The 27899-nt window shown below is 40.4% G+C and overlaps 1 protein-coding gene across 1 annotated transcript in view; it reads left to right on the top strand.

Moving 5' to 3' along the window:
- Positions 1 to 2217: 2217 nt before the first annotated feature.
- Positions 2218 to 27899, top strand: part of EML4 (EMAP like 4) — a 93187-nt gene continuing 67505 nt past the window's right edge. The window contains exons 1-2 of the mRNA XM_009949025.2: positions 2218 to 2284; positions 23021 to 23203. Coding sequence (XP_009947327.2) covers positions 2218 to 2284; positions 23021 to 23203 — 250 coding nt within the window. The remainder of the gene's footprint in view (positions 2285 to 23020; positions 23204 to 27899) is intronic.

The raw sequence follows: 27899 nt of genomic DNA, 5'->3' as shown, positions 1-27899 counted from the left end.
AAAAAGCTGCTGTAATGCAACTGTTTTTTCTATGCTGAGGAAATCCATTCTTTTTATAGCTGAAAATTAGAGTCATAGTACCTGGAAATACCAGTATTTCATATCCTTTTAGCACAGAAGGAGATCTAACTTCTTTTATACAAAGTGTTTTGCTTACTCTAAAAATGAGACATTCTAAAAAATTTTATTAGCTTGAACTACATTAGATACTTCTTGCCAGTTGTATGTAATCTATCATTGTTCCGAGCACTAATGGCCACTTAAAATTGCAAATGAAGCCTCTTTCTGCTCTCTGTGCTGGTCTTTACCAGCACATACAATGTCTGTTTGGCCTCGTGGGGGATTTTTGCCTGAAATTTCTTTCAAGGTGTCATAGTTGTACTAGGAAGGATGCTGAGTTTGAAGGGATCGCAAAATGTATGTCTGTGCGTGTTAAATATTCTGTGTGTCCAACTCGCCCAAGACAAGACTCAGAGTTTCATCTTGCAATGAAGATTGTTAATCTAATGATGTGATGCAACATAGTGGTTAGGACAAGTTGCACCTGTGAGTTCTTGATCAATCCCACTGCCACGGCTGCATGTTGAGGCCCACGGCTTCATTAGGGCCCTTTCCTTAATTGTGTGCCCTTTCCTTTTACCCTTTATCATCTTCCTCCATTCAGTTTCTTAGTCCATTCACGGTAGTTGTCTGGCTGGCTTCGTACTGCAGAGCTGTGTTCAGCTGACTGCCTTTCTCTTTTTTTAAATCGCTGCAGAGGTTGATTCTTCCAGTGTGTCAGGAGCTGCTGGAAAAGGAAGACACTGCTGAAATTATGTAGATGGATAATTCTGGGGAAGACTCGCAAAACCCATTGCATGCCGTCTTAACTACATATGTTGTTACAAACCTTTTTATCAGCTGTTTGCGATGGTGGGAAGAAGTGCTGTCCCGCCTTGTTTTTTGAATGGAGACATGGGCTTCCCCTGCATATTTTCTTTTTACTATGCCGCTGTTGTCTGGAAATCAAAACTTTAATCCAGAGTTATTTAATATGCTTGCAAAGCTTGAAAATAATAAACTATTTGAAGTATGATAGAGAGAAGAAGGAAAATATATGCAGTAGATATTCACAAATAGTTTTGTTTTGACATTTATCTTGCTGTAGTCATTCTGCCAATTGGCTTCAGGCACGGCTACCAAAAGAATGAACACATGTTGCATTCATTAGTTCTCATCTGGCTGTGCTTCATCTTGCAAGACAGACAAAATCATGATCACGCTAAATAGATTGTAATGTGTTTGTAATACGGGTTCCCTTCAGCTGAATAGAATACTAGCTTTGCTTTTGCTTTCAAGCCACGATATTTTGCTTCGTTTTACTATAATGGATACGAGTATATTGCCAGTGATGTCATTGCTTTTTCATCTGGAAAGATGTCATACAAAAAATATTCAAATGTAATACTAGAGAAACAACCACCCCCTTCCTCTCCCCCTCCGTGTGAACTTTTCATGTCACATCGTGCTTTGACTGACATTAGATCTGCGGTGTTTCTGACACACAGACAAATATGCTTTGGAACAATAATGGTTTAGCTGAATCGACAGAGTGTAACAGTCCTTTTCATCAGTCATTTGTGGTCGTTCTTTATGCTTAGACTGAGGGCAAAATGATTGCTGTTGGCTTTTTATTGTTAATGTCACAGTTTTATAACGGGCCGTAAGCACCTCGTGGTGCAGCACGGTCGGAAAGGGGGATGGCGGGTTGCCCGCGCGACAGCCCCGTTCCTGTGATTCCCTGTGGGAAGCGTGCGAGACCTTGCCCGTGTGCGAACAGCAGGCAGTTTCCTGCGGGGAGGCAGGTCGGCGAGCTCCGCTTCCCTTCAGCGAAGAAGGCATCTAAGCCGTAACGCCGTGGTGTTGGAGGGATGGCAGCGTTCCTGCGCTGCCTGTGCGAGTGCATGGCTGACGTCGGAGGGTTAGCCACTCCCTGCGGCAGCCGCCGAGTTTTGTCCCTATCCCACCCGCTCCAGCCTCTCACTCTTGCCGGGGCTGCGGGAGAGGCAGCGGGGACCAGACGCCTCCAGCAGTGCTTTGTGGCCCGGGAGGGTCTCCGCAGAGCCCGCAGCATGCCGGCCGGGCCAGGGTGCGGAGGCTCGCTCTGAGCCTCACCGGGAGGGCGGTGGGGGCCGCGGAGGGGCCAGCTTGGCGTCGCTGGCAGCGTTGGAGAGAGGAATGGAAGACAGCTTGCCCTGCCTGGCCGCAGCCTGCGACCCCTCGGCGCTCGTCAACTTCTGCACGGGTAAGGTACCGCCGCCTGCCCCGCGCGGGGAGGGCACGCACCGCACCTCGGAGGGCTCTCTGGAAATGACCTCCAGCTCTTTTCGTTGGTCAGGTCCCTTCCCTGGAAGGGAAAAAAGGGAAATCTGTAAAGTAAATTCCAGGGTAAATACTTACCTGCGTGATTAAGTTAACTCTGTGCTCTCATTAGCTGCCGGCAAGGTGTGCTTACTCAAAGACGGAGGTGGCTCACTGCTGTGTGCAGCATCCTAACCTTCAGAAAATTAAAAAGAATGAAATTACTTTAAGTAGAGTTCTGACGTGTGTGGGTAGCGGAGGAAATGACAGGAAGATAATGCTGAAGTCGATACTTGCTGGACAGAAGTGTCCTGGTGTGGCAGCTCCCGTGGCGTGGGTGCTCGTGCTGCCGCCACCTTGGCCGCGTGGGTCCTGCCGGGCGACCTGGCGGGGCCCTTAAACTGGGAGGGGAAGCGTTTTGTGCCAGAGAGCCTTTGCTGCCCGCGGGAAAGAGCTGCCTCTGCGTGCCCAGTCTTTCCTTTTGACCTCTCAGTGTGACACTTGACAAAGAGGAGAGGAGAGGAGAGGAGCCCCGCCGGGGAGCGTGGGCTCCGTGCGGGCCGCTCAGGCAGGAGGCAGCAAAGGCCCATTCAAAGCAGGTCCTTCTTCATCACCGCGTCCGCGGCGGCTTCAGCGGCGTGCCGTGCCGTACTGTGTGTGTGTGTGTGCAAGGCGTGCATTTGCCTTGCGTTTCGTGTCTTGTCCCCCCTCCCCACTTTAATTTTTTGCCAGTGTCATGGTGAAAACGAAATATTTCAACACATAATTTCCTTTTTCTTTAAACAGCTGCTGTCAAACCAGCCTCTCTTGAGCGTAAATCGGGTAACGGATTGCAGCATTCTGGTTGTATCAAACAAAAGTATGAGTTAAGGCTTGAAAAGACCAACCAAACAAATAACCCCCGCCAACAAACCAGATCAGAGATAAAGTGAATTGCTCTTGTATACAGTGAAGAAGTGTGTTACTGCGAGTGAAACAAACGTCACTGAGCGGCTCCTCTTTGTTTGCTGATTCATGCCGTGCGGTTTCAGTACGAATACAGCCTCTTGCATAGAAAAACTTACAATTCTGGCCTAAAATACAATGGTTAACAGGAAAGTTTGTTTAAAAAAAAAATAAAAAAAATAAGAGCAGGTATTCAACGCCTAGACTTCTCTGTGTATTTAGTGGGAGAAAGGAATGACTTTGCTACAGTGTAGTTTCTTAAAGTGAGCAATGCACCGTGCTTCATCTGCCTCAGAATTCAAAGCATTCAGTTTAGAATTCAAGATGTTGTGACCTTTGGAAAAGAGGGAGGGTGAATTGGAAATTTTAAAATTACAAGTGCTTCATACAATCTTGTGCAGGCTTTCTATGGTAGAAAAGGGTAATGTTTAACTGTTTATCTTCAGAACAAAATTCAAAAGAACAGCAATGTTTATTGCTATAACTTGCAACTTTGTTACTAATGAGTAGAGGTTTATGTTAAGGCATTTCCATTGACTTTAATGTCTTTTAGCAAGCGTTTCTGTGGTCATCTGTAAAAAATATAGCAGCGTCTCAGACTTGAATTTGAGGCATATCTTGAATTTTAGAATTGAGTGTGGCATGATGGACTTACCTTTGAGATTTGTCTAGAAATCCAGCAGAATAAGGTGCAAGAAATACATTATTTTCTCAATGCATGTATTCTACTTTATTTTTTTTTTCTGCATCTTAGAAAATAATTTTGACTAAAATACAAGACTGAGGATTTTGCTAAATAAGAGTTAAACACAGCATTTGTAATTAAAAGAAAATGTGGCTTTGGATACTCTCAGCACTGTTCTGCTGATTTAAAACTTGATTTCTAGTTATCATTAAGCCTAATGTATCTTCCTATAAAGTTTTCTGAGGAATGTGTGTGTGTTGGCTGGCAGGTAAATTTACAGTAGTAAGAAACTGGTATGATGGAGAATCAACAAGTGCTCTGTTCATACGAAATTTCTAACCTCATACTCAAGAGCCCCTTGCCTTAAGGGCTTTTAGCAACTTTGCGGTGGTAACAAGTAGGAGAAAGCCTGAAATTAAGCTGTAGAAAGAAATTAAATATTTTCTTTATTTTGGCCATACATGCTTGTTCTTGCTTTAGTTGAAAGAGATTAAAGCTTTGTACTAACAGTAGAATATTTCAGGTGAGGTTTTGGGATATAACTTTTTTTTTTTTGATGTGTCCTATAGCGATATGCTTTTCTGTAGGAACTTCTTTACTTTACCTTTAATTGTTGATTTGTTTTGTGCACAGGTATCATTGTACATATGGCCAATTGCTCATTTCTTGCCAAAGCACAAAATTAAATTCCTAATTCAGCAGTGAAGAACTAGCACTCCCTTTTAACACGTGGGATATCAGTCCGATAGGCAGCTTAATCAGATTTTTAAAAAAGCTTGTTTGATGTCAGTAGGGAAAACTTTTTTCTACTTGTATTTAATTAGGTTTTTATAACTAAAGCTAAGGCAAGGCCTTATGTCCCTTCAGAAAGATCTTAGTTATCAAATTAGATTTGGGCTAGCATTTAGCTTAGGTGATACAGATCACGATAGACATTTTCAGTTTGACCAAGGAAAAATATTTACTTGCAAACAAAACTTTAGTTTTACATGCTTTTTGATTAAATATTTGCCTCCAATGACACTTGACATTGTAAACAATATTTATAAATGGGGGAAAAAAAATCCTCCGGAGTCCCCAGATATGTACACTTCATTGCTTTCAGACTCTTAAATTGATTTGGGTACATTAATCTTTAATGTTAAGACTAGTAGAGAGTTTGCTTAGGTGTTGTTTCAAAGTGGGGATTTACTAGTTGCTGGAGGCATTGATGGGAGAGGTGGTGGTGTTGAGGTGGCTTTGCAGGGTTTCTGCAGGGGTGAGACTGAGTCCTCCTTGGGCTTGGTGCTGCTCCCCGGGGAGGTGTCACCATGCCTTGGAGGTACCTCAGCCAGCAGAGGCTTTGCCCTCCGTCTCGCTGGCAGGGGGTGAGGGTGGCCAGTGCGTGGTGCTGCTCCTGCTGCCTTGCTTCCCTGCCCAGGCGCTTGTGAAGTGGTACTTACTTTGAATTAGTATCTGATATAAGGGATTTTGCTTTAAGTATTTAGATGTTAGAAAGGTTTTTTTTTTCTTTCTATTCCCTGTTATGTAGGCAAAAATAGACAAATTTGACATAGAAGTCCTACTTTCAGCTTGACGTTTTACCTAAAATGGTTAGGTACTGGATGGGGACCAGTTAGATAAACCAAATATCAGCCTATTTCAGGGGATTACATCTCCCTAGATAGTGTTTTTCTTATAGTCTTGGACTGCCACAAGTATGTTTGTGTTGATGCAGTGAAGCCTTTTAAAATAAGACAGCTTTTGTCATAATTGCATTGAAAACTTTTGAGCTAGCCTTACTCTAGCTGCTGCCAATAATACTGATTATAAATGTAAAACTATGTTTCACATGGTTAATACTTTTTTAAAAATACAATTAAAAAAGGTCTGGAAAAATCCTGTATCCTCTTAGTTGATTCACCTAAAATGTTACAGTAGTCGGTGTTTGATTAAACATTTAACTTGCTGTAGGTTTCAGTGTGTTTGCCATGTGATTTGACTATGTGAGTGTCAGTGCTGTCATAGCTAGTTTTTAAAACTAAATTATTTGTTCTGAGTAATTGTTAGATAATCAATCCACATTATCATTTCCATCTCCCCAAGGTATCAGACTGAGAGCAAGCGCTTGTCCCTTCAGTTGATACGTTTTTACGAAGGAGGGGAGGCTCCCTGCCGGCCTGACTTACAAACCTATGCTAGCTTACCCAGTATGAGAATTCCAACTGGCACAACCGGGGAAGGCTTTTGACGTACGTGAGCGCTGCTGCGGTTCCGAATCCACGTTCAGTGAGCAGCCGTTGGCACTGGGGGTTGAGGGTCAGGCTTGCTGGGTGGCTTAAGACTCATTTAAACATTTTTGCCTTCAGGAAGTTATATTAGTGAGGAGGTTTAGAGAATGAAAAGCTATATCAGACTGGTATTGTCCACAGTCCTGAGCTAGAAATGCATTAATAGTTTCTCTGAACTTGCTTTCCTGTTTTCTAGAAAAAACCTGTTTGATAGTAGCATGCTTAAAGAACCACAGTGAGTTTCCTGGGTGAAGGAGGCAGAGCATTTTATTTTCTAGAAATAATGAAATGAGATCTAACTATTCTACAAGAGCTAGGGCTCCTTCTCCCCAAGGCTACAGTAATCAAATGCTTTAGGCTGTATTTTGGGAAAAGTCTTCGCTTCCTGTTGATCCACTGACAGAAGGGCAAAGTGGTCCCTACCAGGAGGAACAGTAGTCACCAAGAAATGAATGCAAAGGGTTGCATTTTTGTAGACATGGCTGTTCATGCTTGTAATTGAAGGGCTTAAATGCCTGGAAGTGGGGCTTTCGGAATGTAGGGACGGATGGGATGTTACTCTCGTTTTGTATGCCACTTTGCTTGTTATATCGTACTTTATAGAAGGAAATGAGAGCCACCACTCTTTACTGGCATAGTTTTCCACATCAGTTCGACATCTTCAGCTGGGATCCTTGTCTTGTGTCTAGAGGTGAAATCCCGTCTCGTTAGAGTTTGTGAAAATACATTGCTGCCTCTTACGCAGTGAGAAGTCTACTAGAATTTGCAGGATAATGTATAATGGTTCTGCTTCCCTATCAGGTTAGTATAGTTTCAGTTACCACCATCTACTAATTTGGCAGAGTTAAATGAAGCTTTCATTGAGTGGTTGTATTGAGTAACTATAAGCACAGTTGGACTAAGCAGTATTTACTTGCTTTGTGCGTTAGCTGAGCCTATGCTTAATGAAGTGAGCTGTAAGCTAGATGGGCTAACTGTTCCCAGGGTTTATTACATTAAATTTATTGTCAAAGTGCTGTTTCCTCTTCAGATACTATCCCGATTCCAGGTAACTGAGAGAAGGGATGTGCCTGGTCTGACCCAGCCGTGCTCAGCACAGGCTGGTGTGGTGGCATCATGCAGACCTGTGAGGATCCAGCTGTGTTTGACTCTGCACATCGCCGACTGCAGACGTGCTGTAAATGTTTGCATGTACACAGCTAATCAAAAATCTTTCAATGTGTGTCTCAACTGAGAAACAAAAAAAAAGTACAGCTGGTACATACTTTGGTAAATAACCGCGTTATTACACTATAACTAAATATCTACAACATTGCACTGTAGCAGCAGTGCCATGTAGACGTGACATAAAATTACAAATATCATAAAGGTCCATAGGGGTTTTCGTCTCACACTGTTTAGGAGGTTATTACTTACCCTGACTCATTGGAGAAGTCTCATTTCTTTAACTTGATAGTTACCTTCTAAAAATGTGGTTACATTTTTTTGGTAATGGTTCTTCTGCTTTGCCTGCTCAGGTCTCTATTTTGCTTCTAACAGTTCTAGGAACACGTATTAGTCATCAAAAGGGGGTTGAGAAGATAATGATGACTTGTGTAGGTTAACGGTTAGCATGTTTTTAGCAGTTGCAGATAGCAATTGCAAGGTGAAGTAACTGTGAGCCACACTCGAAGTTGCTGAAGTATCAAATTTGGTAAAATATCAGGGGTGCAGTTGGTGCAGCAAACCTGTCATTAAAGGTTGGATAAAAAGGTTCAGACTGCACACGCTTTCTCAGCACTGGGTTTTTGCTCTCAAATTGTGAGTAATGCCCAGATTAAGAAACCTAAGAATGTATCTTTATGAACCCTACATCACAGCCCTGCTTCACACAGATAAGTAAATTAATCAAGAAAGCAGCAGCGCAGCACTGGAAACCTCCCTTTCACAGCATGCAGAACTAAAGTGCTTCTTGAACCTGCTCCTTCTGCAGTGAGCCAGAGCAGCTTCAAGAGCAGAACTTGCAAAGAAACAGAAAAACTGCTGGACATGTAGATCCCACACTGTGAGCAGGGGAGGAGAAGGAATAACCAGACGCGACAGTCGTTGGTCACAGTTGGTTGTGCGATAAGAAGATGCTTTGATGTACCATAAAACCAGACAGAATTTAGGTGCCAAATCTGCCTTTGCTCTTCTCTCCCAGCACCTTTTTTGTTCTTTGTATGCTCTAAAAATGAATTTGGTTTGTTTGCCTGTGATGCTCTTCAGAAGCATTTAAAACCATGAGAATACCCACAGCCAGATTTCTGATACCTATGAAATGCCTCAAAGGGAGCATTCCCTTCCACCTGGAGCTGATTGGGTTGGTCCTTCAGGTTTTTGCGTTCTGCTGCCACTGTTGATTTTACTCATTTGCTTAACGCCTTAAGTGGCACGGTGTCTTGAGTGATAAGGTTTTTTGGGGGTTGGTTTTCTTAGGTGATAAAGGGGCAAAAATCAGAGCTGGAAGTGGCTTTTGATTCCCGAGTGGCTTGTGCTGACCATGCACAATTTCTCTATCAGGATAGCATTACATGGGTGGTGGTAGAGTGGCCTTGGGGCTGTTGGGCAGGGATTTGGCAGGAGCTGGCAGGGGCAAAGCTGTGCTCCTGGCCGTGCTCCCTCCACACCGTTCTCTCTGCGTCCAGGTGGATGCCAGGAGATCTTCCCCAGCTCTGAGGTGTGCAGGCTGCATTTCGCGTAGCGCTTTTGTAGGAGGATTTCTTGCTCTGCAAGTTGCAGGTTGCAAAGGATCGTCACACCCAGGTAGAGTGTGGGCTTGCACATGGGTTGCAGAGGGCTAAGTGAAGGCGGAAACTTAGAGCATGTTGACACAGTAGGTTAGTAAATGTGGATTAGTAGGTTAAACAACCTGGCATTTAGTCTTAAGTAAGAGCGTGTGCTTGAGTCGTCACTCCATGGAAGCTGTGATGCTGTTAACTCCCTCTTGGGCTCACTCCCTGGTAGTTTGTGTGGCTGTACCCCAGGTCGTAGCCCAGAGAACATGCTCATACTAATGAAGGTTTAACTCTTTCCTGCTAACGCTAAAAATAAAATAAAATTTTGAAAGTAAGATTATCGGAAAGTTAGAAGATGCTGCAAGTGTATGAAACAATTTTGTTCTTATTGATGTGGTGGTATGGGGGATCTTTTCATGCATGAAGGGCCCTGTTGTTTTGGCTGGCAGGATTATGTAGAAACAGCATTCTCCTGGGTGGTTCTTTTATACATGTAAGTAGCCGAATTAGTATAGCTAATGCTTAATAAGTGTATATGGAATCAATCACTCTTTAAACCTAAGCATTGAAGGAATGAGCTGGACAATTCTGTGTTTTAAGAGGGTAGCTGCTTTCAGAATAACTATTATTTTTTTGGCTTTAGATTGCTGCCCACACAGAGATCAAACGAACTTATAGAATTCTCAAGGATTTTAAAAAGGGAAGAGAGCTGAATTGCAAACCCTGGAGATCTACAATATACAGCTTTTTCCAGTATATTTTTTCACTTCGTTAGTTTGAAGTGTATTAGTACGAAACTATGAACTTTCTTTCTGTGGGTTGCAGGCAGGCTTTACCTAGCATTTGCAGCAAAACATTACTGCTTTTTTTGAACTTGTGTACTTCAGCATGCAAAGATTCCTCTTTCCAAGGTGGCTTTGATTGATGACAGTTCTTGATTCATTAATGCCTTGATTTTTGAGGAAGAAGGAAGAAAATGGGAAAAAATGCAGCTTATTCCTGGTTTATGCTGTTACTTAGTCCCAACAAGATTTAATTTTTGTTTTCCTGTCAAGTATGTGTGTTACTTGATCATTTTTAACACCAGACACATCCATGATCAGTCCCGTCTCCCTTGCTGTTGTAGAAATTGTTTTCGTTACCTAAAAACAGTTGCTTTCTAGCACATAATGGGAAAAGAAACCTGAAGATTTTTTTCTACTTCAGAGGCTTCATCTAGGGAAAGAATAGATAAGTAGTCTGTTTGTGATACAAAGGGTGATGTACTTAAAAAGCTTAGATAGAAATATGGTCCCATTTGAGTTTACAAAATTTGGCAAACATTCCACATAAGAAATGTATGTTTTCCTACAGGATCCTTTGAGAAGGAAGGAAAAAGGTATTTCTGTGAAAAAGAGCATGTTTTTCCCATACAGGCACATTTGTGATAGCTTCATATGGTATATCAGCAGTGATTGTGACACTTTAATTTTGTGTAAGACTTCTACATAAAATATGTTCAAGGTGAAATTTTAGGAGGACTGAGCCTACCTGTGTTGTCTAACATGTTCAGTTCGGTGATTGATTTTTCTCTGGGAAGTTGTAGCATCACATAGCACTGTTTCTGTGTGTTGGTGTTTGCTTGCAGGTGAATCGATTCTGGAAACTGCTTTGTGGCTTAGCCTAAAAAAAGTTAAGACCTAATTCTTTCCTTTCCAGTGGAGTTTTCCATTTTATGCATGATAGTGCCAGGATTAGCAAGTGAAATGGTCATTTGAAACCAGCTTCATTTTTATGCGTTCATTTCTGTGGAAGCAGCCTAACTAGAGCTTTTTGAAGTATATGTGTAGTCACACATACAGAAGGCTGTCATGCTGTTCAAGAGCTCTTCCTCTTCATGGATTACATTAGTTTAATTTCACAGTTACCTCATTTGTTTGTAGAGCATTTGTGGAAACTTAATGTTGATAGTGTTGCTGCGAAGGAAAACATGGCAGATGGTAGATTTGCAGTCTGAATTGTCTAGAAGAGTATCTTTCTTTGTAAAATACTAAATATTAATATTAAATATTTCTACAGCTGGTAGACGCAGCATGTTGCAGAATGGCAGGATCGATGACTGGGCAGTCGGCCTCCTGTCAGGCTGCAGCAGCCACAGTGGCAGGAAAGGTGTGAGCAACGCTTTCTGCCCACACCTTGTTTATAGGTGTTAACTTCAAAGCTTTGCTGTGGCTGTTTTAATGGATAACATAATATAAAGCAAAAGGAGCTTAACAAAAGAACTAGTCTGTTTTTTAATTGTATTTATGCTCGGTTCCCCTTTTTGAGAGTGGCTGTTGACTTACACACCAGCATTGATATTTCTACTTGCTGTCTGGTCTGAAATGTTTTCTGTGACACACAATGTGCAAATATTCCCTTTATTTCTCAATACTTGCTTCTCTGTAGTAACTGAAATGGAGATTGTGACTTAATATGCAATGAGTAGCTGCAGATACCACCTTACAGGTTGGCTGTGTGGGAGTCATGCAGCTCGTGCTTTATCCCCGAAACTAAGCGGATAGCTTAGTGGCGTCTATACTATGACTGACTGTGCATAGATATTTTAGTTCTTCTCTGTGCAAAAAAAATAATCCCCCAGAACTGCTGTTGATTTGGTCCCACGTGGAGTAAGCATTAGCTGTTGTAGAGGTGTTCCCTTAGTGCCAAAGCTGCAAACAGTTGCAGAAGTTGGGGAGGCGTCTTGGTGGAGGTAAATAAAAATGGGGTTTTGACTGCTGCTGTTGGAACTGTCATGCTGGATCTAGCTTGTGATGAGAGCTATTTAATCTCATACCCCCAAGAAACAATGGACTTCTAAAAATATCAAAAGCAAACCTTATGTCTGTTCTTGCCTACAAGATGCAGGAGAGGTTTAATGACCGCGAGATGGTATCCCCTGCTGCAACAGCGAGTGTAACGTTTTCAACGCAGAGCTGGGGTAAGGGGTGCCTTCTGCAGGAGATGCTGCCCGCTGGGATGGAGTGTGATGGGTGTGCAAGTGCAACTGGTTGCCCTGGCCGTGCTGCAGCAGTGCCTCAGCTGTGGTGGGTGGCCACAGGAGAAAACTTAACACTGGAATTAATACTCCTTCCAGGAGACTTGTCTCTTAATAGAGCTTATTTTTTACAAGGGAGGGAACGTAGTGTTATCCTCAGCTTTTGGACAAGAAAATGCAAAGGAGAATAACTTTTCAAGGTCACTTTAGCTTGTCATAGAGAAAGCTGGTGTTTTACTGAATGGGCTCTGGTATTGAGAGGTAATAAAGCAGTGGCTGCATAGCACTGTGAATAGGGGGAAGGAATTCCTATACCTGCAATACCAGAGAAATAAGATAAGACATTGAGTTGATAAGTCTGTTTCCAAACAGGTTTTACCTTTATCTGGAATCGCTGTGTCCTGTGACTTGGAGAGATAAGAGCCTCAAATACCAGCTGTGTACACCAGCCCTCGTCCCTCTCCCCTGCTCTGGTGCAATTGTGTTTCTGCTGAGCACAAAACCCCATCAGATCCTGCTCTTCTCATCAGAGCTGAAAGGAAAGGCTTCCCCCGCTGGGGTGAGGAGTGTTTTGGGAGAGGGAGCTTCAAGTGCCTAGGGGGATGCCAGCACCACTAAAGGAAATTGCAATGAGTTGGCGGCCTGTGGGGAGCCACCAGCCTCCCTGGGAGGGGGCGCAGGGCTCTGTCCCATGGGGAGAGCATGGCATCCTGCCCTGCTGTCCTGGCACTCAGGAGAGGTTCGCTGTGAATTTGGGGGAGTGCTGATGAGCAGGGGTGTCTGCACTCAAAAGGCTGAATTTTGAGCCTGAAGTGACACTCAAAGGACAGGCTTGGGCAGCTTTCCCCTGAGCATAAAGGAAGATGAAGACAAGTGAGAACAGCATTTACTATGCTCCATATTTAATATCAGTATCAAGAAGTGAATCTCTTTAACGTGGCAACACTTTAATACTGATATTTTTATATGCATGTCCATCATTCCAATAGGAGACTCTTCTCGTTGCATAAACATAATACTAAATTTACAAGGTAACATCCTGTTTCATGTGAAACACAAGCAATTGCTGACAGCTGCACAACCTGTACAACCCAGATTCATAAGTGGACGGTATGGAAAAAAAAGTATTTCTTTGGGAAAGGAAATTAATAAAATAAAAAACTCTTTTCCTGACTTGATGGAGTTTAGCATAGTGGCATTTATGATAGAGTGCCTTAAAATAGCACAGAATGCGATGAAGGAAACTTAGTTTGTACAGTGGTATTTTTGATGTAACAAATTAGATAGTTTTTTATGAGTCCTCAGGGAAGGAAAAAGAGCACCACAATGAAGCAGTCAGTATAACAAATTTCAGAAGTGTTCCAACACTTTCATTTACAGAGATAATGTCTAATTTGATTGCTAGATAACAGAAGCTGGCGATTATTCATTTGTGTTTCAGGATTTGAGATGAGTAAAATTTTGCAAATAAACATTGCATTGTATAAAATAAATTGTATCCATAAAAGAAGAGGGTGTGTCACTTTGCCTGATGTTATCTCACTTAATGATTTCAGTGTTTTTCTGTTTTGCTGCTGAAATGATACCTTAGAATTGATGAGAATATAGCAAGCTTAAAGAGTAGAAACAGCTCTCCTCTGGGGCAAAAATGTACTTGTTAAAAGCACACAAGAAACAAAAGCTCAGGTAAGTTTTTTGCCTGAATAAGCAATAGATATTTAAGATGGTGCAAGGTTTCTGTAAGTTTCAGATTAAAAGTATGTTGATACTACTGAAGTGAAATATTTTGCAGCAGAGGAGGTGCACTGCAGTGATGGGGAATGTTGGACTTTCCCTGAGTTGTAATCAAAAGATTGAATGTCTTGCAAACTCGATTTTATTTGTGTTACTGGAAAAAATATGTTGGAAATCTATTTTGGAAGTACAGCTTGGAAAATTAGAGGTAGCCAGGCTTCAATTCTGAAAAAAAGATACCCTAAATATACACACGCTTCTCTGAGCAGGAATAAGCACCATCACTCTGAGAAGAGCAGTTAAAAAATAACTGTTGGGTACCTGCCTGTGTAAATGAGTTTGCAAAGTACTTCAGGAAAACCAGTGTGTTTCAGATGAACCCTTGTTTCTCTTGGTGAACTCTGTATGACAACTGCTGGACTTCGTGATGTTTTGGATAGTGGCACTTTTGTCCAAGCCTGAATACGGTTATTATTATCGTTCATTGTGTCAAGCAGATCAGTGACAATTAATGCTGCTGTTACGTATTATGGGTGGGAAGTCAAAGACTGAACACAAAAGCCAGCTGAGGTAGTTCTTTAAGCCTATATTTAATCTTCTGGATCATACTGGTATTAAGATGCAGCCTTTAATTACTTGGTCGTGGTACCCCCAAGTCAGTACTCGGGAAAGGTGATTCTGCCTACAAAGCAGTTAGTTGCTCAGTGTTTTGAGTTACCTTAATTTTCTTTACTTGGCTCCCTATGTTATTTTGATATCTTCCTTTTCAAAGAAGTGCATGGGTTTCAACATCGACTTTGCTACAGCACTTTAGTGCCTCAGTAGCCCACAAGTGTTAATTAACCTACACGTGGTGTGGGATGGTGCTTACATTTAGTAGATGAAGAGTGAAGTTAAAAAGAGATTAGGGTCAAAAGCATCTGCTAATTACACAATTTTCGTATTAAGTAATTGCCCAATTTGAAACTTGGAAGACTTGATTGCCGAAGTGCACAGGTAGGAAGCCTGATTGCTGCTGGTGTGAGGTACTTGTGAGAGCTCGGCACTTCCCCACGCGGATGTCCGGTGTTTCAGGTTAGGCAGAACATGCAGATTCTTCCTCTGTGTGGCCTTGGGAGTGTGGGAGGGATGCTTTCCTGCTCTCGTCATCCTGCTGTGGCCACCGTGGAGCCCCAGGCAGTGTCTGACTCTGCCTTCATCCTGCAAAGCTGCAGCCCGTTGAGTTTCTCCATGGGGTAACTGAGGTGCCATCTGCTCATGGTGTGGAGAGAGTGGTGGCAGAGCCCTTGGTGAAGAGGAAGACCTGAGAGATCTGGTCCCTCTTCAGCATGTGAAAAGGTGTTTTCTTGGAAAATTTTAGCTAGGATCAGTTGGGGCATGGGGGGGATATAGGGGAAAGGCCCTCCAGGCACTGAAATTTTTAGCCTACGTGGTTTCATGCTGGGCAAAGTTATTAATTTGTAACTTTTAAATTAGCATTTTATCATGGAAATGTTCTAACACTTCTAGCACAAGATGAAATATTTTCAACAAAGGAATACTAATATATGTGTGCCAAAGTGTTATTTTTAATGCATGTGCAACTTACAGTAGAGCAGTTCATTGCAGCTGTCTTTCTGGTTGCTATGTGAAATTCCAAGCATGTGTTAGAAAAGATGCTCTCTGCCCCTCTCTTTCCCTTAGTGTGACATGAAAATAGGGTGGCATCAGTTATTAAAAAGAGCTTGGGGTGACTCAGATTGCTGCCGAGTGAGTTATAAGGGGGATTGCAAGCATCCATGAATTTGTTAGCCACCATGAATTCTGTCTATGTAGAAGTCGCTCTGTCTGTTTAGCAGAAACACCATTTTGGAAGGTGAGGGCACGTCCTGCTGGTTGAAGGCCAAGTGTTGAAGAGTCCTGAGCTTCAGAACGATATCAGGAGTATCAAGAGCTAAGCAATGCTAGGGGAAGAAAAATACTCAAAAACCACAAGGCTTTTTAAGTACTGGGTGGTGAAAAACCCATGAATGGTCGTACTGTTGAGATGCATCTTAATGGAGGTGGAGCTGATATGAAATATGCAGTTGGGGAAGGAGACATGAGAGAGCCAGCATAATTACCTGCCTCTTCAAGTAATTAGATGGATACCAATGTCAAATATGAGAAGAGTGTTTAAGTGTTGGCTTTATTTTGTTTTCTTGGTCTGCATATCAAAACTAGTATTGGCAAGTGTTAAGTCAGATCTGTTTCTTCTTGAAACTTGTGTGCCAAATAAATAATGGGAACGTAGGCAAGCTGAACTCATGTTGGTCAAATACAGCATGGGTGGAGCTGTGCCCTATGAATCTCATGCTGATATATTTCTAGATTATCTGTATTAAAAATAATGTGAGTGTTTACAGCAGCAGATGCACAGGATTGTTAGAGAAATATTTTTGTCATAACAGCTGTATTTTGTGGTTATTACAAAGTTATTTTTTCAGGATGTTTTTATATAGTCTTCTAATCTTTCTCATACCCTTTCTTTTTCGTGTCAGAAAAAAAAAAAACAACCAAAAAACCCACAAACAAACAAAAACAACCAAAGGATCTGAAAGCCTATGTGCACAAATCTGTTTAGCATATACAACTAGAACTACTAATTATTAGGGATGAAAGAGTAGATCATCTTACTTGTCAGACCAACGCTTTAAAATGAGATTGCCTGAAAACACAGGTGCTGTTCTCTGTAACGTAATGGTGAAGTAGCAGGCTCACAGGCAAGAGCTCGCTTCAAATAAACCATAAAGCAGTTCACAAATAGCAAAGATCAGTAGTGACTACTGCAGTGCTTTAGTGATGTAAATTTATAGTTTATGGCCATGTTTTGTTATTTGGGGTCGGTTTTGTTTTTTAAATTAAATTGAGTTTTGGAATGTATGATTGTCTGTATGTATATGTATAGTTCTATTCCAGATGGGCCAGTTTACATTTATTCAAGTTATGCACAAATTCTTAACAGCATAAATTGTATTCCTTTCAGGGTTTTGACTGAGGTTTTTAGGCACAGTCTAGATTTTCAGACTTGAGTGAGGGTTGAGGTTTTTTTAATTGTTGGTTTGTTGTGGTTTTTTTATAGCCAAGTTCTGTATCCATCAGGTAACATGGTGAAGTGCACTGCTGTATTTTAAAGTGAATAATAAGCAGTCTTTTTATGCAGTTTATGATTAAAAATGTGGATTAGGCATTGGAATGATCACTTCTGATGTTTAAGGTACCATCTACTAAACATTGCGCTCTCATGTTATGGTCTGATTCTGCAGTAAGATCTGTGCAAATAAACTTACTGCTTACTTGTGTTTAAAGTGGCTTGTGAAAGGCTAGTGCAGAGTAATACATCGGTTTTTTATTAACCAGCATGTAGGGGACTAAAATAAGATTGGACTATGAAACATTAAACAACCTAATGAGCTGCACAAGGAAGAGAGTTTGCTCAACATGGTTGTTCTCAGGCAGCATCAACCCTGAGCAATTGAGTGGTGTGTGACAGCGTGCATTCTTCCTGAAAACCTGAAGAAATGGCTGTGGAAGAGAAAAACAGAAGGCTTAGCCAATGTTGAAACTACTAACATGCTGCATATTTGAGAGCCATGACTTGGGGTGTACTGTTTGCAGTCAATGGCTTATCTGCAGCCATCTCAAAGCATCTGCATTATTGTTCTACAGGAAAGTACAGAAGGAGCTTTTACCTTTGTCTCCAATAATTAATGTGAGATCAAGTAGTGTATTGTTTTTAATTCTGAATGGCAAAATTGGGGAACTAGCGAAAGAGAATGAAAAAGCAGAAAAGGAAGTAAAAAATACGTGGAGTAATCCAGAGTGTTAAAGGCCAGAGTCTTGCATTTGCAGGAAAGGACAACTTGGGGACAACTTCCCACTCCACTTCCGTGCCACCAGATCTAGCTTCTAAGGACACATCAGAAGTTAACACAGTATGGTTTGGGGCGGGGGAGAGCCTTTTTTAATCTTCCACATTTGTGTTGTGTGTTTTAGTTCCCGTTCTCATGTTCCCTCCATGAGTCACATCCTTTACAAAACCGAGATAATGTGTGTGTGTGCTGGCATTTGGAAGAGGTGAAGGAGATACTGCGTAGGGTCTAATTCTACTTTTTTTTTTTTTAATATGTAATTATGTATTAGAGATATAGAACAGAATTCCTGATCTTTTATAAGGTGGTATTAAGACAAGTAAGATGCAGAGGATTTTCTTTCACTTAACCTAGTAGGAAAACAAAGTTTGTCAGTTATCTCTCCGGAAATATAATTATTTATTCACTGCTCTTCAGAATAAAAAATACAATTTGTGCAAATACGTACCTTCCTGCACACATGGGCACATCATAGTCCTAGTGAGAAAGGGTTCTTTTGGACCAATTACCTCCTGAAATTATGAGCCAGAGCTTTATACCAGTCCAAGTAATTTCTGTTGCATTTCTGTAATAAAAGACTCGTACCACTCTGGGGAAAACAGAAAACTGTGTGGGTGCCTTGGCAGGCAGGGGTTTAAAAATATCTGTGGTTTGTGTGGCTTTTTTGGATAAAATGTAGGATTTTCCACCCTGTGGTTTAAATTTCCATGTGCTGAAGTTTGTAGAATTTGTTTTTCTGAAATGTTGCTTATGTCTAAAATGAAGCCCTGACTTATGTTCATCGGGGCTGGGAGGAATTGACTCAGAGAAGTGATAATGGACGCTCTGGAACTGTTGAGGGGCCTCCACAATAGATGGTTCTGGAGTAAGATACTTCTTTTTTTAAATGCAGCCAGTTTAAATTTCTCCTAGGCAGTGAGTGGTGAAGGATGATGCTTTTCAAGTGCTGTTATCCTCACATGCCTGGTTGGTGACATGTGAGGAAAGGAGTGATACGTGGGTTGGGAGGTTTGTTAAGTACCATCACTATGTACTGGATACCCCTTTCGAAGTTCCTGGCCAAAGTAAGGGGCAGTTTGAGCTGCTGCTTTGTTCAGTCTGCTGGGAGTGGTTTGATGCTTGTGACTGTGAGGAGTCTCAGGCAGCGTAATGCATCTGTTTAATGCTGTCCATTGGCTGTGAAAAATGAACCCTAATTTTTAGGGTCATCCGTATGTCTTGCAAGTACTGAATACAAACATCCCATATACATCCCTGCTTACCCCAAAAGCAGGGGAATAATTGATATTTTAATGGCTAAAATTAAAAATCAAACTAGTAGTGAACTATGATAAAATAACAAGACATCTTATTTTGAAAGTTATAGTACAGCATGTTTAGACCTAGCATGTTTTTGCTATCATCAGAGCACCAATACTCTTATCTTAAACCACATTTTAAGGTTGAAGTACCTTAGATCCACATCTATGTGGATGTCTCCTCAGTACTACCAGTGAGCACTGAAGATGGTGGGTTTTTTTCGCAATGGCTCTTGTTCCCGGTGTCTCTCCTGAAGGCATAGGTCATGGATAGCTTGGGAAATGTGACCAACACATCAGAAATGGTGCTATTTGGTTATAATAAAAACAACCAGATAACGAAAAAGATCTTTTTACAGGTTTTCATAAATAAGTATACATAAATAAATTACCCTGTTGTTTAGCAGATCAAGAATGGCTCATGGAAGGCCTGGATAGATGTCTGAGCACAAGGAAAGGCCAGATGTTTAGGAGTGGGAGAAGAGGAAGGGAGGAGATGGGCTTCTGCTTCACAAGTGACTGGCTTTGTACTTGCATAAGAGCTCTTTCCCCTCTGAAGGGGGAAGGACATGCCCTTGAAGGAAGCTTTTTGTTTAAGCTTCTTTTGAAGCAGTTTTTTAGATTATAAGAATGTATTTTTAACAGAAGAAGAAATCTGGAAGAGATTTTGAGAACTTCTGTGGGGGGCGGGGGGGGGTGTGTGCATAGTTTTGCATTGTGCAGATTTGTCAAAATGATCTCAAGGATTGCAGTTGTGTTTACTTTCCAGGCATCTTCTTTTAAGCTAATCCCTAGTTGACTTATTTTTCAGACACTGCCAAGAAGGGCATGTTGGAGTTTAGTTGAATATTTGCTGTCATGGGTGAGGTATTTGGGTTGGGAATTGTTCGTTTTAATTCTCTAATAGTTGCCAGGGTAATATATGATTGTCATCACCTGAAACAGATTCTGCTTCTGTACAGTGATAAAGAACAATAAAATGTCTTTCCAGTGTGCTACTGTGTTCTCTGATCAACCAAAATATTCTTGACTTCCTAGTGGTCTTCTTGCTGTGCACCTTGTTTCAGTCTCTGTGCCTCATGTGCCCTCTCTGCAACACAGAGAAGTCACTGGTGGTTTGAAAACCTTTTTTCTCCCATTGTACGTACACAGCTCATTGCTTTGCCTGTTTTTGAATCAGCTAAAATGGTTTAAGCTTCTTGGTTTCCTGCTCGTGCCCCATTTACACAGCTATGACCTCTGAAAAGCTGTTGGGATGAAGTTGAGTTTGAGGATCCTTCTGCCTTTCCATGCTGTATCTAGGGGTTAAGCCTCCATAGCACAGGTCACAGAGGAGAACACCTCTACAGTCTCATTTGATTTGTTGAGTGGTCAAAGCATTGCAGCTCACCCTTATAGGGCAGAAAGGTTTGCTCTCCTGTTTTCCTTTGAAGTTTCTAATTAGTGGCATAACTGTGGCTTTGGGAGCTGCAGGAACCATCTAATGTGTCCCTTTTTTTGAGGTGCTGGAGTTCAGCAGAAGCAGTCTAGTCAATATTAGTAGTTGGTGGGGAAAAAAGATGCCCATGCCAGGCAGAGCACTTGCATCTGTGCTCATCAGAGAGACTAACCAACAGTGGAGCCTTTCCTGCTTTGGTAATTACTATTATTTGGACTTCACACAGGGAGCACAGTAATGATGTTTTGACATAGCTACTTACTCCTTCTACAAATGTTTTGCAGTGATCTGCTCTATATTTATACAGCCTGGGAATTTATCCATAATTTATCCATTGTAAGACCTTTTAATAGCCTTTAATTGAAGGCTATAGAAGAAAAAAAGGAAAAAATAAAGCTTTCCTCTTTTTTTCTTTCTTTTCTTTTCTTTTTTTAAGGAAATGTCGAACTTCTCTCTTTGTTTGGACTGCCACACGTTGTAAGATGAGCTATAAAGGTTATAATATTTTGAAAAGAATTGTTTTCTTCAGTGTTCATTTTGACTGGTCCACTGTATATATTTAACGGCTAATATTGTAAGGATAGCAAAAGTCTGAATTATATGGTGGTACTTTAATTCTATTTACTTCCCTAAAATAAAAGCTTTTCTTCATGAATTAGTGTAAATTTACCTTAGTTCCTTTTTATATGCTGCATAGATACATGTGCTTGTAGGAACTTCTGCTAGCTCCTTAAAACAGATAGGGGTTTATGTTTTGAAAATGGGGATTTTAATAAAAGACTCTTGCACAGTCCTTCCCAGCCTTGGGTAGCTGTCACTGATGTGGATTTATAAAGTACTATTGAGAGACCATTGGATATGCTGGGCTGTAGAGTCCTTAAAATAACTTTTCTTCATCTAGGAGGTACAGTTATGGCTGGTAATACTAAAGACATTTTGCTCAGAATTGTTCTGAGCTGTTGCCTCTGGATCTCAGTCTGATGACATGCCTTATTAATTCCCCTGCAGTTCTTTTTATTTATTAGCCTGAATGGATACAGTATTAATCATGAAGTGATACACTTCTCCTTTTGGTTTGAACCAAGTAGTGACTTAAAATAATATGCAGAACTGTCTTCTTGTAGGAGTTATATCAATGTAATCTTAACTGTTCCTTTCAGCTTAATAACATTTGTGAATACATTTCACTACTAATATTACTTTGTTTTACTAGTTCCTTGTAGGACTTTTGTTAGTGTTGTGAAAGTATTACTGTGATTCTTTATTTTGGTTGGTTCAATTCTTGGTCCTTCAGTAGTGACTATCGTGGTTTAACTGAATGGAAATTGGCATTAAACTCCTTAATCTCTTTTATACTTAATTTGTTGGAGGAGTTTGGCTCGGTGTTTCTTTTGCTTACATTTATTTTAAAAGTGCCCTTATGCAAGCAAGTATTTCAAAGATTAAGGCTCTTTCTAGTGAAAAACAGAATTGTAGGATGGTGGCTTATATTTTTTCCTTGGTATGTCTTTGTAAGATTAGTGAACTGAAGTTTAGATTGTATGTGATTGCAGTAATAATACCAACTTTTTACCCTCATATTTAAATTCACTGGTATATGTATTTCATAGAGACATATATTGCCTCTTTGTATAATACAGGTAAATCTGGTAAAACTGTATTAGAAGTGCCTGCCTGAGTTTTTAGTAAACTTAAATCAGGATGGATAAGGAATTCAGTACCTTGTGATCGAGAAACATATTCTTTTATGTTTTTTTTTTTTTTTTTAGTGGTTGGCCTGTGATTTATTGGAACAGCCAAATACAAAAGTCTATTACGTGTTATTTTGGCTTGGCAGAAATAATGCAAAGAACTGTCAATGGCAAAGAGTATGCAGAAGCTGTAATTTCCTTTTTACCACTGAAGAATAGACTTGGCTGGATTATGCCTTCAATGCTAATCTGTCTCTGTGTGGCCAAACAGATTTTTGGAACCTTTATGTAGTGTATTTATTTTCTGTTCACTTCAGGCCAATTGTTATAATGTCAGATTTTTTTGGCACGTACAGGGTGGTGATGTGAAAAAAGTTAAAGAGAAGGAATTGAAGTTAAGAACTCTGTTCTACACCATTTAAATCAAGATTGCCACTTAATGCAATTAGGTCATGGCTAGCAAACTTCTATGTTCAATTGTGGACTTTTTTTTTAACTTTATAACTTGCTTTAATATTAAGGATCATACTTAAAATTCTCGAACAGTTCTGAAAGAATATATTCCAAAATTTTACCATAGTTTTATATGTTTTTAGTTAATTCAGTTAGCTATTTAAATAAGCTTCATTTCAGTCTTCCTTCTACTGGTAATCATGTTTTTCTTTTTATGCTCTTTTAAAAGATAGCACATTGCTGCTCCTGATTGTAATAGGATCACGGTCCTTAAGCCTTCTGTCTTAGCTAACGATTAGTAACATTTCTGTCTTGAAGCATTCATTTGATATATTTAACATAATATCCATTCCTTATTTGCCCGAACATGGTTTTTTTAAATGTCTTCAGTATTTCAAAATGATGAGGGACACATACTCATGCTGTACGTGCTTCTTTCTGTGGCTTTTAGTTTAGAACAAAACAGTTAAATGTGTCTTTCTACTCTGCTTTCCCACTGTACAGATGACAGCATCTCAGCTGCGAGCACGTCTGATGTCCAGGACCGTCTTTCAGCCCTGGAGCTGAGAGTACAGCAACAAGAAGATGAAATCACTGTGCTAAAAGCAGCGTTGGCTAATGTGCTAAGGCGTCTTGCTATCTCTGAAGACCATGTAGCTTCTGTGAGAAAGTCAGCACCAAGTAAAGGTAAGCTCATATTTGGTAAATTTTTTCTGGAGTCATAGTGGTGTAATTTAGAAAGTTCTCCCTTGATCACTTCTTTTTTCCCTTTTCTGTCTTATTTAGAAAGGCCGGTATATTTTGAGCTGGAGGGGTTAGTTTTTTAAGAGTGGCTTTATACTATATGGCTAATAGATATCTGAAAAATGCTTATTAATTTCACTGTTTGCTAACATTTTAATGTATTTGACACATCTGAAAATTTACCTTACTTCTTGTAAGGTTCTTGTTTTAATTTAAGTGCTGAAATGCTTTACAGCTATGGTCTTTAACCTGCCACTGGGGGCTCTGGGGTTTATGGGCAATTCTGAGTCTCAGCTTTGACTTCACCTAGAAGTTATTCAACTGAAGGGGCATGTTAGAGGCCATGCTTCCCCCTGCTTCTTAAATATAAAAACAAACAAAGAAAAAACAAAACAAAACAATGCGCCCCCCCCCAAAAAAAAAAAAAAAAAAACCAAAAAAAACCCAAACAAACAAACAAACAAAAAAAAACCCGAAAAACCCAAAACACGTTGCCAACAAATAAGGAAGCTTTCTGAATAGAGTTAATTTATATCCTTCTGCAGAGATAACTCACCACCAGTAGGTTTCTTGTCAGAAGTAGCCATGTAGCTGCTCAGCACTATCTCTTTTGGTTAGTGGCTAGTAATTTTACATTGCAACTTTAAAATATATAGGATTGTTTAAAAGTAAAGAAACGAGATGCTGTTTGCATTAATTTTTACATACTCTTTAAATTCTGTGGATATTTCCTTTTCTGTTCTGGAGAACTATTTGAATTGAGTTGTTTGAATTTACTCCAACTTAAAATTGTGTATTCAGAGAGAGCTATGGCTACATATGTTTGTGGTATATATTAGGCCTCCCATTAAATAAAAGGTTAGGTCACATTTCAGATAATTCACAGTTCTAATTCACCATAAGTGCGCGTGTCCCCATCAAACTATGCAGCGCTGAGTTCTCTGGGCTCAATCCCTGTATTTCAGCCTTGAAGTACACCCATTACACCAATGCCAATATCACACTGAACTGACACTTCATAGCCTATGTTTGTTTGTGTGGCTGCATTATACAGGCTGAAAATGCAGAAGCTGAAAATGATGAAAGTTTGAATTATTTTACATGTAGCAGAGAGATCAAATTCCATAATTAAGTGGGTTTTGTGGTCTTTCTGCCAGATGGAAGGAAGTCATGATGCTTAATTGGCTTGGGCTCTGAATCCTGCCGTGCTCTCTTGCTTACTAAATGGTAGACTGTTGTCCTCCCTGCTTATAAATGCAGCTTTTATCTAACGGATATGCATCTCCGGTCTCATAAGGTTGAGACTTCCTTCTCTAACTCTGTGTAAACAGAGCTCTAGCAAGTATTTTGACTAAATCACTCTTTGCTACCTGCTGTCCATTATGACAAAAAGAAAATGTCCAAATGGAAAACTATGGGTAAAACATGTGCAACATAAGAGCTTATTCTTTCCATTTAAATGCAGAGGAGCTGGGATATGCACAAACATGGCTAAAGACCATTGGCTTGGAGAGGTTTAATACCCAACAAACTCTGTGCGCAGGCAGGGCAAACTTGCTGTGTTCTGCAAAATGCCTTGGGGCCATCTCCTTACTAGGACTTTGGGGGTTTGGGGCCATACCAAGTTTTCCAGGTGGGGGGCGGAGGCAGAGGGTGGAGTATCTAAATGTCCTCAGCTTTGTGCTTTTACATTTCTACCAATTAATAACAACAGCATGTAACTGTGAAGAAAGATGGTGGCAGAGGCACAGATGTACACGTATGAGCTAATGCATTGAACTTACATGAGTTATGACTAATTGGCACTATTTAATTTGTGGTGGATGTGTCCCATTATGTTCAGTTACCTAATACCACCAGGCAACACATTAACTTCACTGTTTATCATGAAATCAACTGCATATAGATGGTATAAAGATGTCACAAAAGAAGGTGTTCACATAGTCACTGGAATTTTATACAAGTCTAAAATTAGACTTGAAGAATGAGCTTGAGATTAATATTGACTTAAACTTAAACATAATTTTTTTAATAAATATTTCAAAACAAGTTCATACATAGCTTTTTGCAGTACCTTAGGTTCTACTTTCATTTTCTGTATTTTAAGTTCATTCAATAGATAAAGAACTCTTGAAATGTTTTAACAGAGAAATTTATTATTTTCATGAATGAGTAGGATTGGCAGAAGATCTGAATTGTCATACAAAAATAATACTCAAGGAAGTAATTGTTCATTTTTCTTTGAAGTATTTTATGGGTTCATAACAGGCTCTTACTAGTCAAGTCATGGTTGCTGCAAAGGTAATTGTATTCCTCTCAAACTCTCATTGGTGTTCATGGTCCTGTCAAGAATCTGGATTTCTGCATTACAACAATTGCAGTTTCTTGGTAAATATTATAGGTGGGTTTTCTTTAAACATAATGCTGAGGCTTTGGTTCACAGAAGTTTTTCTCTCTACGGTGGCCCTTAAATACATGCTGACATAAATAATGAGTAAAGAGAATAGATGTGTATATATTTCTGAATATGTTGAGAGAGGTGTGTTTAAGTTGAAGTATGGCAACACAGTGAGATAAATTCTTTCAAAAGAAACTGAACTTACAAGAATCATAGTACAGGAAAAAACAATCTTGAATCTTTCCATTCAATGAAAATGCTTTAACTTGAGTAAGAGACAATATCTAACCCAGTTGGAAGGAGTCTTTCCTACTTGCTGCTGAAATGAGTTTTCTAAAACATGTAGATGTTCTAAAACATTTTTTCTTGTTGTCACCTCAGCAGTGTCTTTGAAGAGAGGTTTTTCATAAGCTAAAATAAGTGTTGTAAACAGACTGTGAATTATGCTGAAAGGGGCATATCCTGATCACTTTTCCACTGATATTTCTCATTGTGAAGTTGAGGGCCCAAGTTAGTGCAGAAAGAGATCTCTTCATCCTTTCTGTTAGTTTGTCTGCATTGCATATCTGGTGAGCTAATTCTGTTCTTATTTTTGTCATCCCTTTATTTTAGATTGACAGACAGATTGAATCAACATAGTTGAAGATAAAATTTTTTGCATTATCCTTGTAGTTTTTGTTGTTCTTTATTCCTACATTTCTGTGGCATGCTTATTTTGAACTTAGTCCAGTCTTCAGTGAAAAAATTTTCATGGACATGGGTAGATTTTTATTTCTAACGTATGGGCTGTCAGTCAGGAGGTTACTATCTATGATTTTGTCTGTCTAGCCTTGTCTCAGAAGCAAGGTGCTCTTCATACAGGGATAGGTGATTTGTGAACTGTAGGAGATAAGTTAAAGGGTGAGATTTTTATTTTTTTTTTAGCCACATTGTAGAATCATAGAACAGTTTCAGTTGGAAGAGACCTTCAGAATCATTGAGTCCAACCTTTGTCCAAGCTCTATCATCACCTCTAAACCATGTCCCTCAGTACAACATCTACCCGTCTCTTAAACACCTCCAGGGATGGTGACTCCACCGCCTCCCTGGGCAGCCTGTTCCAATGCCTGACAACCCTTTTAGTGAAGAAATTCTTCCTAATATCCAGCCTGAACCTCCCCTGGTGCAGCTTAAGGCCATTTCCCCTTGTTCTGTCGCTTGTTACTAGGGAGAACAGACCAACCCTCACCTCGACACAACCTCCTTTCAGGTGGTTGTAGAGAGCGATAAGGTCTCCCCTCAGCCTTCTCTTCTCCAGGCTAAACAGCCCCAGATCCCTCAGCGATTCCTCATACGAGACACACTCCAAACCCTTCACCAGCTTGGCAGCCCACCTCTGCCCTCTGCAGCACCTCAGTGTCCTTCTTGTAGAGAGAGGCCCAAAACTGGACACAGCACTTGAGGTGCGGCCTCACCAAAGCCGAGTACAGGAGAATGATCCCTAGTAAAGCATGAAGTGGAGCTATTGTATGAGGGAAATACCTCTAGTAGGGATTGCAACAGAATTAACACTTGTCTGTTACTGCACAGTGAAAATTGGACTGGGAATGTCTGCATGTGGCTTGTTTTCCTCTTTAGTATTTCTCAATGCAAAGTCATTCTAAATACAGAAAATATTTTCAAAATAAAAAGCTACAATAGTAGTTCTCTATCTCTGCACAGAGATGAGAATAACTACCCGAAGGAGAAATTACCAAATCCAAAGTTAGTGTTGAGGATTAGAAATGTCAAAGGGCTTGATTAGGCAACAGGTCCCCAGCACCTGCAGGGTTTGGGGGGATTGCAGTGTGGGGGTGCATTGCTGGGATTTTTTTTCCTTTCTATCTTTTTTTTTTTTTTCTCTCTTTTCATTCTGTTTTAATAGATGGCTTGGTAAGAAGAATTTCTTTGGTGGGAAGTTCTTTGCTTTTGGCAGCTCTGCGCTCTTGTTGCCACATGTCTCTGCTGTTGATGCATGATTGATGCTGTTAACATTCACAAAAACTTCCAAACAAAGATTACCTGGACACTGAAGAAAAGGAAAGCATAAAGCAGTCTGGTACTTGCAGCTGCCAGCAAGATAGATTGGCTCACAGCTGGTGCCTGGTAAACCTATTAAAATCTTCCAGGGTATCAAAATGTGTGTAACAGGAGAATTCATCCCTCAGGCTCTGGGTGTAGAGACAAGTTTGTGGTGCATACAATGGCACCAGTAAAATATCT

Source organism: Leptosomus discolor, chromosome 2 (genome assembly GCF_034619465.1).
Source record: "Leptosomus discolor isolate bLepDis1 chromosome 2, bLepDis1.hap2, whole genome shotgun sequence".
In the NCBI taxonomy this organism is placed as follows: Eukaryota; Metazoa; Chordata; class Aves; order Leptosomiformes; family Leptosomidae; genus Leptosomus; species Leptosomus discolor.
Note: the sequence above shows the minus strand (reverse complement) of the source record. Positions and strands in the feature narration are given on the sequence as shown.